Genomic DNA, 11,824 nt, shown 5'->3' on the forward strand with positions numbered 1-11,824 from the left:
GGCTTTGCCTGCATGGTACCGGTCTCATCCATGGCTTAAGTATAAAACAAATTCAACGCCAAAATAAAAATCAAAACCAATGGTGAAAAGAGAACTAGCTCGCTAACATTCGCAGAGAAACTTGGCTAAAAGATTGGCGAAAAGAAGTAAAAGATCTGACCACAAACAATGTACTGTGAGTAGAGTAAAAGTACCTGTCCTAAAAAAAATAAATAAATAAGTAAGAGGAAAAGAGCAGATTGCATATCAAAGTAGTGTGTGTGTATTTTTAATTGTGAGGGCTCATTCCCTTTATAACACCATGGCTGTTTGTCAGGAACAATGAACATGGGGGATCCTGCAACAGTGTTCATCTTGACTTCCAACTTTTACAATACAGCCGCCCTTTAAGCATACGTAACATTTAATAATACATACTAAATAAACTCTTGTTAGTAAACTATATATGTATATAGTATATACATAGCTAGCTTATCTGGTTGGTGTAAAACCTAAGCTTACCTGTATTTATACAGTCTGATTGGCCAGGGAGGATAAACAGTCCAATCAATATCAGAGGAGTCAAAAGAATTGGAAAACAATGAACAACGTTCTAAAATCTGGAGAAGGAAATAACAAGCACACTTGATGGAAAAATGGTGGAACAAAAGTACTCACATATACATATAAGTTAAAAGAAAAAAGAAAAAAAAGAGCTCTTCAGTAGCTTTCAAATATCACCAGCCCTGTGACTGATGGTGCCCGAAAGAGACCCTGTGGAAATCTGGAATTTTAGAATATATTTTTCCTTCGCTTTGTATTTCTATATAAATATGGTACAAGATTATCCTATTCAAATCAATGTGATAAATGAGTTGGGTCAAAAGTCATCTAAAAGTAATCAAAAAGTGGTTAGATTACATTACCTATAATAGACCACATTACTAACTACAATTTTCATCATGTGATTTGTACGTAATCTACCCAGCACTGGTAATGTTGCAGAAAGTCTCCTCTGTGCTTTTGTGGTTATTCATGGGCTGCTGAAAGTGATCTGTTAAAACTTTTCTACTCTTGAGTTTCCTTTTGATGTTCGATAGATGAGGAGAATAATATCACCTACAGTGGTGTACCCAGTTTTTGAAAATAAGGTATTAAGCGAGGCCGTTTCAAGGCAAACTGTAGGCGGTTGCTCAAGGACTCCTTTAGCTGAGGAGACGCCAACAAAGGAGACATAAAAGGGCAAAAAAATGACTGTTTTGTTGCGAGAGTTTGAAGCACTAAGTAGCAAGTAAACTGTTCATGAGCAGAATTTTAATGTCATGTCTGCAAAGTCTACACACATTTATACGTGTAAATATTATTGCAATTCGACAAAGGATACGTGATTAAAATTTTATTAGGCACAGAACAGGTGATCAAGAATAATACTTCACAGAGTGTGTGTTTGGTGAGTAATGATTCTGATTTCATAGCCCAGTGTGTGCTGGGCCGAAAGCGCTTTGTGAAAGATATGAGGTGGAAATTATTCATTAACACGCCACCGTTTGATCATCGACATAAGCATCTTCTTGGACTGTAATCATGAAAAGTAATCATTTCTTTTCAGGCAGACAGAAAGAATCCACCTTACTGTTTTGGTCCACACAATTCTTACATTCCATCGTATTATTATTATTATTATTACCAGTACACCGATAAAGAGGCACTTCCGCATAAATCTTTCGGATATATATTTCCATGTCCTTCTTAGAGTCCTTCTCATAGATCTTTTCAAAGACAAAAACATTCATTGCCTCTTTTTGTTCATTTATCCAGTTTGAAAGACCCGGCAAAATATTGTCTGTACTCTGAATGCACTGTTTCACACAAGGAGAGTTGTAAGTATAGAAAACTACACAGCTATCCTTATCTGCCTTTTTTAGAAGTTTGCCCATAGGAGAATTACCTACAGGATAGAGCAGTCTATGCTCAGCATGTTCCTTTGGTCTTTTTCGCATTGGCCGTGCAGCAATAACATTTTCTGATGGTGTGCAGAGTACACACATTTCTCCGTTACTGATAACATTTCTCACATGTGTTGCATTTTCCTTGCTGAACTCAGTCTCGATATCAGAGTTTTCAGTTGTACACTGAGCCCTTGGGACTCTGATTGCTATTGCGTACTGAGCATCAGGCTTGGTGTTTGGCTGGACACTGGAGTACATAAAATAGTATAAGGTTAGAAACATTATATTTAAGAAACATTGTATTGTCCTTGTTCCTAAGAATGCAACTTTCCATCACCTTTTCAGCATATCTCAACATTTTTCCATGCATTTTACTGATTAAAACCTAAACTATTATGTTGATTTTAATTCATTTGACAATAAACTGAACAATGGGCTTACTTGTTATCAAAATACTGGATCATTTTAGCAAGGGCGGCGGTGTTGACATTCCCCTGAATGCTTTGAATACACAGATGAAGCAGGCAGACGATGATGAGACGCTTCAGTGATGCCTAAAGTTAAAACATCACTCATTTCAGCATAAAACTTCAGTTACGTTTATGCAGGAGATGACCTGAAGGACCCCGAGTGTTTCAAACAGAAAAAAAGAAGTTTGTTCACTGAAACTCAATGAAGTGAAACTTACCATTGTGACTGTGTTAGATTTCTGTCTCTGTTTCTTTTGAATTCTCGCAAAAGTTGAAGAGGCGCCTTCGCTCTGTCGCACACTTCCTGTTTCAAGCGCTTGGTAGAGTTGCGAAATGACACAGAAGTCAGCGAGCAAAGTCTCTCAACTTTATTCAGCATAAACAGAGTATATACAGTGGTCTAGTTACACAAAAAGTTGTGATCATAGACAACAAATGAGAAGAAGACACACCAAATATGGAATATGGACAACATTTAGGGTTAGCTAAAAATAAAAATGCTTTGAAAGAATCCCTTATATGGTATAAACATGTACAAGGAAGAGTGTACCTCATCTAATGATGAAGAAGATGCTTAAAGTGCTGATGATTAGAAGGAAATGAGGCGTATATATGGACCCGACTGTAGGTTTATCATTTACAAATTCACTTAGTGTTTAAGTAAAGTAGGTGGGATTTTGTGGTTCTCACTTTTGTTTAAGATTACTAATAACCAGGCCCCGATGTGAACTTTCACATTTTCTGCAGAATTCTGTAGAAAGGATGTAAACATGCTAAAATGAGTTAAAAACAGAGTTGATAGTACTACACCAGGCACTATAAACAAATACACAATACGGGGTAAATTGTCACAATGGAACCTGCAATGAAACAAAATCTAACAAGTAAAACAATTATAAAACACAAACATTTTGGTTTGCCTTTTCCTTCGAAGGTAAGAATTGTATGTGGCCATGCGGTCCACAGGGCTATTCTTAAAAAGCTCATACTTTTTCACACTGCCCTGCATGACAACCTGCAGTACCAGCACTTGCCACAGTGGTCAGTGTTGCTGCAATACGTAGATGACCTTATGATTTCCAGCCCTTCCTTAGAAGCCTGCAAAACAGACACATAGGCACTTTTGAAGCATCTTGCAGATAATGGCTATAAAGCAAGCAGATCCAAATTACAGTTAGCCCAAACATGTGTAACATGTCCCAGATATTTGGGCTGACTGTAATTTGGACGCACCCCTCTCTTCCATGATTCAAGGGAAAACTCTCTTTGCTGCAATATCTGCTCCCACACTAAAACTTCCAATGCCTGACCTGTCTTTCACACAGTTTGTTGACCAGAAAAATGGTTATATGACATATGTTTTAACACTATCATTGTGGCAAATTGCGACCTGTAGCTTATTTCTCAACTAAACTGGATCCTATTGCAGCAGGCCTCCCTCTGTGTCTGTGTGCTGTTGCTGCAGCCGAAAAAGCTGTGGTTGCATCACGTGACATTGTGGACTATGGGGACTTCACACTCATGGTTCCTCATGCAGTTGCTCACATCTTGCATGCACAGAAAACTTCAATTCAATTCAATTCAATTTTATTTGTATAGCGCTTTTTACAATAGACATTGTCTCAAAGCAGCTTTACAGAAATATCAACACGGTATACAGAAATTAAAGGAGCGAATTTATCCCAACTGAGCAAGCCACTGAGTGGCGACGGTGGCAAGGAAAACTCCCTAAGATGTTAAGAGGAAGAAACCTTGAGAGGAACCAGACTCAGAAGGGAGCCCATCCTCAACTGGGTAACAACAGATAATGTGAAAAAGTTCATTATTGACTTATATGATGTCTGTATGGCCTTAGGAGCAGCCGTAGTCCCAGCAGTCTGGAAAAGGATCTGGATCTCTAGTATCTCCATAAATTCGTGTGTGGCTCGGCAGAAGGAGAGAGGGAGAGAAAAGATTATTAGGACTGGGAATTAGTATAATAGAAAGTCTAGTCAGGGTAGGCTTGAGTAAACAAATACGTTTTAAGCCTAGACTTAAACACTGAGACTGTGTCTGAGTCCCGAACCCTAATAGGAAGACTGTTCCATAACAGTGGGGCTCTATAAGCGAAAGCTCTGCCCCCTGCTGTAGCCTTCACTATTCGAGGTACCGTCAAATAGCCTGCATCTTTTGATCTAAGTAGGCGTGGCGGATCATAGAAAACCAAAAGGTCGCTTAGATATTGTGGCGCGAGACCGTTTAGTGCTTTATAGGCTAATAAAAGTATTTTATAGTTAATGCGGGATTCCACTGGGAGCCAATGCAGTACAGATAATATTGGTGTGATATGGTCGTATCTTCTGGTTCTAGTTAGGACTCTAGCAGCTGCATTCTGGACTAACTGGAGTTTGTTTATATTCCTACTGGAACATTCAGACAGTAAGGCATTACAGTAATCTAATCTAGAGGTGACGAAAGCATGAACTAGTATTTCCGCATGTAGCGACAATATGTTTCTTATCTTAGAAATATTTCTGAGATGAAAGAAGGCTATCCTAGTAATATTATCTACATGAGCATCAAATGATAGACTGGAGTCAATAATCACTCCACGGTCTTTTACTGCTGTACATGTTGAAACATGTAGAGATTCAATGAACCAGAGTGTCAGTGTTTGACAACTTTCTTGACACATTTCTGTCTATTTTAATGCATTTATACGATGTGTTCTGCAATATAGCGTACACATTTGATCTTTTAATAGTTTTACAGCTGCAGTTCATAGAAGAAACTAACAGACTTCTGATTCTCACAATGCGCAGACCGTACTGTAAACTTTATTTACTATTTATTGTATATATTTTTTTGTCAGATAATAATCCTTCAATAGCGAGCCAAGTACTTCTGTTTGCTGTGTTTTTGCACATTTGTCAAATAAAATAAGTAAACAACAATAAGCACAGTTGGAGAAACAGAGTAGAGTACAAATGTCATGGCAATATTTTAATTCAAAAACTATGTAACGTCATTAAAATTTGTGTTTAATATGATGTAAATATATTAAATATATTACCTACTTGTAGGTTGTCATGTGTGTGTACAGAAAGATAAATACATTTTGGTCTGATCTGAAAGCTAAATGAATTGATAATGCTTTTGATGCATTTAATATTTAAGGTGAATTTTATTTTTGAAAGAACATGTGTTAATTGTGGTGTGTGTAGAATTCCTTTTTGCATTTAATAATAATAATTGCATTTAATGTGTATTTTCCTATCTGAGGTGAGCTGTCTGTTAGATCAAAGTTTGCTCATGGGGAGATGCGGCAACACTGTTTGATATTTGGTGTGCTCCGTGTGCAGGATCTGCATGGCAGTTGGATACCAGTCATGTGTAACCCTTACTGTCTAAAATTGCAACATCCCTCAAAACTGTTGTGATCATTATCAATTTGTATACTGTATCAGCTTTTTCTCATAGTTATGTCTGTATTTATTTTCTGTACTGCACTTAGCCTCATTTTTCTCTTTTTTTTTCCCCCCAGTGTGTTACACAGTAAGCGATTTCTGCAGTTTTTCTTTTCTTTGTTTAAAATAAACTCAGCTCAGACACCTAACACCCACCGTGTCTGTCTTCGCTCACGCTGCCACAGCTACATAAAGCTTGTTTTCTTTCTGGTCAGTGATGTTAACAATGCACTAAACAAACACCCTTACATCTGCAGTGTTCACAATACAGCACTAAATAACGGTACATTTTGTATTATACCTGTATTATACCTTCTTATATCATCACCTTTGACTTTTCATGAGACACATGGATGTGTTTATGTGCATTACTGTACTCTCATCTGAAAATAAAATCCAAACACAAAATTTGCCAAGCAGAAGTATTTTATTATTATTTTATTAAGTAGGAAGCAAGATTATTTCTCAAATGCATTTTTACTAGTTCATCTAAGCATGTTGAATTTCAAAACAAGAGATCTTGATACAGAAGCGCTCAGGAATGAAATTAATGCTACTGCGTAACTGTTAATTCTGTTTTTGAGGCAGACAGTGCTGATCTATGGGAGTGTTTCCTTCCCCTCCACAAGCGTAACACTCGTTCTCACTCACACAGCGGTAGAGAGGAATATTAGCCACAATCTGCTTAAATTTGGTCTGGAGATCTTTTTCTGTGTCAAACTTCCAGAAATTCTTGAAGACAAATGCTTTAATGCCATCGTGATTTTTCCAGTTCTCCAGGGCCTTTATAATGCTGTGACTGCCTGTCGCATCTAGACATGTGTCAACACAGGGAGAGTCAAAGGTGTAGAAAACAGAGCAGCCGTCTTTTCTTTTATTCAAGAGATTTGTCATGGGCGGCATGGACAACTCGGGCGGCTTGTTCAGTAGGAGAGACTCTGAATGCATATTGTATTGCTTCTTTTTACTGATTACAACCTTTCTAGTTCCTGCTGCGATGAGCTCTGCACCTTGGTAAAGTGCATTTGTGTCATCAGAAATAGCATTTTTCACATTGTTTGCCTTCTCCTGAGTCAAGAAGTTGCCCGGTGTAGGATTGAAGTTCTGTTGACACTGTTCCTTCGGTACATTGATGGCCACAGCGTACTGACGAGGATGCCCATCGTTATCAACTCTCTTATAGCTGGAAAACATTAAACACAATCAAGTATTGTTTAAGGTGACTTACTCCCATGTTTTTAACACATGACCGGTTGACTGATGGCTTCTTATTTCTCTACTTCCTCATTGCTTCCTTTAACTTTTACTATAAACTTTCAACTTGAGACAGACTTACTTATTCTCAAAGAAGCCTATAATACGGGCGAGAGTTTTTATGTCCACACGGTCACCTTCAACACTTTCTGTCCAATCAGTAAGCAGAAAGAGCAGCAGGAATCCACTGAGAAACACCGTGAATTTCTAAAGTGACAGAACACAGCACAGACACACAGAAAAAACATTTTTTAAGAATTAAAAAATACCATGTGCATAGTTCGTCATAACTCATCAAAACTCCTCCAACCCCCGTGACAAAAAACTATGACTCCCACCCAACACCACTTTTATTAAGAATAATTATTAGTAAATCTTGAGTCTTGAATGTGACTGACCATGGTGTTTGTTGTTCCGAATCTGTAAGTCCAGAGATGCTGCGTGAGTCTCCACAGAAGTAAGAATGATACAGTAAAAATGATAGAGGAAGTCGAAGGGATTAATTCTGAGAGTCTGGACCAGCCCTCTTCTTTAAAAGAACACAAAAATGTGGCAAGAATGTTGTTCTCAGTTTTGACACGGCGTGGCAGTTGTGTCAGCAGCAATTTTTTTTCCTATATAAAGATGGCAGTGCATAGCTAGGGTGTGTCATTTCCACTGCCTGCATACTTCAGGTGTGGTGATTGTGTGCTTTCAATTTCCACATTTTCTGCAGGATGTCGGATGCATTGATTACAACTGCTTTGTTCCTGGCTACAGTGGCAGTGGTGGGTCAGTAGTTAAAGGCTCTGGGTTACTGATCAGAAGGTCAGTAGTTCAAGTCCCAGCACTGCCACTGCTGTGCAGTTGTATAAATGAGATACATGTAAGTCGCTCTGGATATGGGCGTCTGCCAAATAGCGTCAATGTAAATGTACAGCTGCTTTTCTGCTCTTGTCACAACTCTGTGTTGGAACTACTCGGCTGCTTGACACAGATTCACCACTTTTTGATATGAGCTCTCTTCCTGCTGGTGCTCAAGCTTCTCTGCTTCCTGCTGTGGTGGCCGTGCTTGCTTTCTATTTCTGCCGGGAAAGTTTGCAGTTTCATCTGGGTATTTTACATATTGTGTGCTGGTTACTGTTTTTGGTTGTGTTTTTTTCTTTTTTCTTTCTTTCTTATTATTTGTTTGGCGTTGGGCCGATATTTATGGTGGCCTGTTAGCCGGGCAGTTAGCCCTGCGAGTAGTAGAGTGCAATCCGGCATTGAATGTCTTGATAGCTTACCCGATTTCCCTTGTAGTTCTTTTGTGTTTTATGTGTTGATTTCATGTTCAGAGAGCTTGTGTTCTTAATTTTCCTGTTTTGTTTGTTTGTTTTTCGGAGCTGAGGACAACGGCAGAACTATTTCTACCTCCTCTCTGTTGGTGGTGGTTTCTTCCCCGAGTGCTGTGCTCATCAGCTTGGTAGCGGGTGCGTGTGAGTGGTGCTCGAGTGTACGGTTGTGTATGTGTAGAGAGTGAGCGGTCTTGCTATGTCTTTGTTTCTGCCTGTAAGGTAGTGATTAATCTGCTTGTCTGGTTTCTATGTTTGCTTTACTTATTTTGTGTGCAGTAACAGTGTGACAATTTTTTTGTGTTGACCACCTGTGTTGCTTTTTTAAAGAGTAAAACCAAGGCATATGTTTTAATACCATTTGGATAATAAAGCTCGTATGAAATTGTTTTCAGTCCCCTCCAGACCTCCCTCATGTTGTTCTGTTGAAGGTGCTCCTCCAACTTTTTTCTGTATCTGTCTTTTCCGTTCCTAATCCCCCCTCCGAGCTGTTTTTGAACCCTCCTCAGCTAATCTTTGTCCCCCAATCCAAACAGTCTCTTTTTTTTCCTTTAACAGGGCTTTGAGCTCCGGAGTCACCCAGGGTTTGTTGTTGGAAAAACACCGAACCTTCTTCTTAGGCACAGTGTTCTCCACACAGAAATTAATGTAGTCTGTTACACAGTGAGTCATACTGTCAATGTCCTCTCCGTGCGAACTACAGAGCATTTCTCAGTCTGTAGACTCAAAACAGTCTCTTAGTGCCTCACTGGAGGTTGTTTATTCACCAAAGGTATGTAGACAGACAGCAGATGGACCAGACTGTGATCTGAGCGGCCAAGCGGGGGAAGGGGTGAAGAACTGTATGCATCTTTTGTTTTTGCATAGAGCAGATCCAATGTTTTATTGCCCTTAGTGGGGCATTTAACATACTGTGTTAAGGTGGGGAGAGTTAAGGACAGGGAAGCATGATTAAAGTCCCTGGAGATGAGAAGGAGGGACTATGGGTGCGATGTCTGCAGCTGTGATGCAACAGTGTGAAGTAGCTCACATGGCGCTGTAGCGTCAGCCGAGGGGGGGTGTAGACAGTTATCGCGATGACATGTGAGAACTCCCTCAGCAGGTATTATGGCCGCATGTTAACCGCTAGCAGCTCAATATCCTTAGTGCACCGCTGCTCTTTAAGCCTGATATGCCCAGGGTTACACCATCTCTCTTTCACAAACATCACTATTCCCCCACCCTTCCTCTTACCGCTCTCCTTTGTTTTCCTGTCCGCTCTCACAAGTTGAAATCTGTCCAGTGTAACCAGTGAATCCATACTGAGATCGTTCAACCACGTCTCCGTGAAGCACATGATGCTACACTCCCGGTACTCCCTCTGAAGCCTGGTTAGCGCCGTTATCTCTTCCATCTTACTGGAGAGAGATCTCACATTCCCCGTAATAACGGACGGAATGAACGGTTTGTAACGTTTTTAACAGGATGATCGGTGTAAATTGGTTTTATTTTGTTTAAAGCACCACTAAAAGCATCTACGTCCACTGTTTCTATTCAGCTCTGGGTCTTCATCGCATAAATTCAATATTCTGAATCAAAATATCATGTACACAAAATCCACCTAAGAAGTTTCATTAATACTGTGGGACGGCGAGAGCATATCCAGCAGGCACTTAGCTTTGGTGGAGATAAAACCATATGTGCTCGTGTATTGCTCCGAGATTGCCTGTGTGTGCGTTTTTGTGTGTGTTCTGATTCTCTTGGGGGCAGGTAATGAAGAGGGCTAACCGAGCCAATGACATGACCCCTCGCCATCAAAAACGGCAAAAAAAGAAAGACACAGATAAAAGAAAGCTTGGGAACCAATCCAGCGTGTCTGAGAAGGGAGAGCAAGGAGGGTCCTTTTCAACGCCAGGGTTGGCTGAGTGATTAACCAACTACATTAAGCAGTACATAGGAGAACTAACAGATGCCGGAGACAGAAAGGATGAGTGACAGCTCGTTGGCCCATCTGCTCCCCAGCGTTTAGGAACAGAGAGAAACAAAGGGAGGACTTGATTTGCTAAAGAGCAACTGTGACTTAACCACACGTTTCAGCTCTTGCTGCGTGACTTTTAAAAGAAGCAAGTGTCTGAAACCGCATGCAGTATGCAACTCTAAACATTGCAAACAGCAGTAGACCACATTATTTTCACATGGCCTCATCACGTAGCGTGTTTAATTCGGCAAGTGGCATGAAGTTATGAATGACAGATGGTTATTTTGCATTTTTAATCCAAGTTTGAGTGAAAAATGTGTTCACTTTTGGCAGGACAATCAAATAATGAGTCAAGAATGTATATTTTAATATATTACTTCACACTGGAGATGAAATGTCAGGTCTAGCGCATTGCATTGTGGGATATAGTATTTCTTACAGCGTGTCTACTGCACATTTTTTCAATTCTAATGGGTCATTTTGTGCGTACAGAATAGTTGTATACTAGAATTAGTATGCAACAGACTTCATATAAAAACCATAATGAACTTTCTTTTACTTTCACACTATCCGTTGTTACCCAGATGAGGACGGGTTCCCTTCTGAGTCTGGTTTCTCTCAAGGTTTCTTCCTCATATCGTCTTAGGGACTTTTTCCTCACCACCGTCACCACCGGCTCGCTCAATAGGGATAAATACACACACTTAAAATCTCTATCTCGTGTTTATATGTTTCTGTAAAGCTGCTTTGAGACAATGTCCATTGTTTGTCTATACAAATCGAATTGAATTGAACCGAATTGAATCACTTCACACTTTTCTAAATATATTTTCCAGTATTTCACTAAGGTGTGTATCCAGTCTTTGCCATGCAATTGCCTCACTGGTCTTTGGCCACTTGATTTTGTCCTTCCTAGCTGGTGCCTGCTCTTCTGCTCTTCTTGAGTCTGTTCTATCGGGATGGGTGGGTGTGTCTCCTTGGTGCTCACAAGACTTCCTCACCTACCTGCCTTCCCTCAGCAATGATGGGTCAGTTGGTGTTGTGGTTCTAGACCTGGCTTTTGGTCCCTCTTGTCTGATCTGACGTTGCAGTGCAAAATTGCTGTTGGCCTGTCCCTCTGCACTTCACTCTTCACAAACTTCTTTTCCCACCCACAGCCACATATCCACAGGCTCCTCTCAGTATCCGTATTCATTACAGTCATTTAAATATGTCCCATCATTCATAGACCCATCTTTCACCCCACCTCTCGGAGGTGTCTAAGGGAGTGTCTCCCTTAGAGACTTGTGGGTTGGGTCACCACGTCCACTCCCCATGTGGTCTTTCCCGCAGCCATCTCCTCCGGTTTTCCCTAGACTCCAACTGCCCTATTCACAGAAGTCACTGGGTTTTCAGGAATAAACATTGATTTCTTGACTTACTGTACGTAAGGCCACGAACAATGATCAAAGTAGCA

General features: G+C 40.1%; 2 protein-coding genes across 2 annotated transcripts; both read right to left on the reverse strand.

The window, feature by feature from the left end:
• Positions 1-1,028: 1,028 nt before the first annotated feature.
• On the reverse strand, positions 1,029-2,785 carry si:dkey-96g2.1 (uncharacterized protein LOC795315 homolog). Its single transcript, XM_053641821.1, has 3 exons — positions 2,617-2,785; positions 2,370-2,482; positions 1,029-2,175 (listed from the first exon to the last, which is right to left on the reverse strand). The coding sequence occupies exons 1-3, from the start codon at positions 2,617-2,619 to the stop codon at positions 1,575-1,577; spliced, it is 717 nt and encodes a 238-aa protein (XP_053497796.1). The 5' UTR covers positions 2,620-2,785; the 3' UTR covers positions 1,029-1,574.
• A 3,452-nt stretch (positions 2,786-6,237) lies between these two features.
• Positions 6,238-7,646, reverse strand: LOC128618648 (uncharacterized). The gene is made up of 3 exons (XM_053642372.1): positions 7,497-7,646; positions 7,181-7,305; positions 6,238-7,027 (listed from the first exon to the last, which is right to left on the reverse strand). Exons 1-3 carry the CDS (start codon positions 7,497-7,499, stop codon positions 6,412-6,414), a joined length of 744 nt encoding a protein of 247 aa, XP_053498347.1. The 5' UTR covers positions 7,500-7,646; the 3' UTR covers positions 6,238-6,411.
• Positions 7,647-11,824: the final 4,178 nt, after the last annotated feature.

The sequence above is a fragment of the Ictalurus furcatus genome, chromosome 14 (genome assembly GCF_023375685.1).
Source record: "Ictalurus furcatus strain D&B chromosome 14, Billie_1.0, whole genome shotgun sequence".
Lineage (NCBI taxonomy): Eukaryota > Metazoa > Chordata > Actinopteri > Siluriformes > Ictaluridae > Ictalurus > Ictalurus furcatus.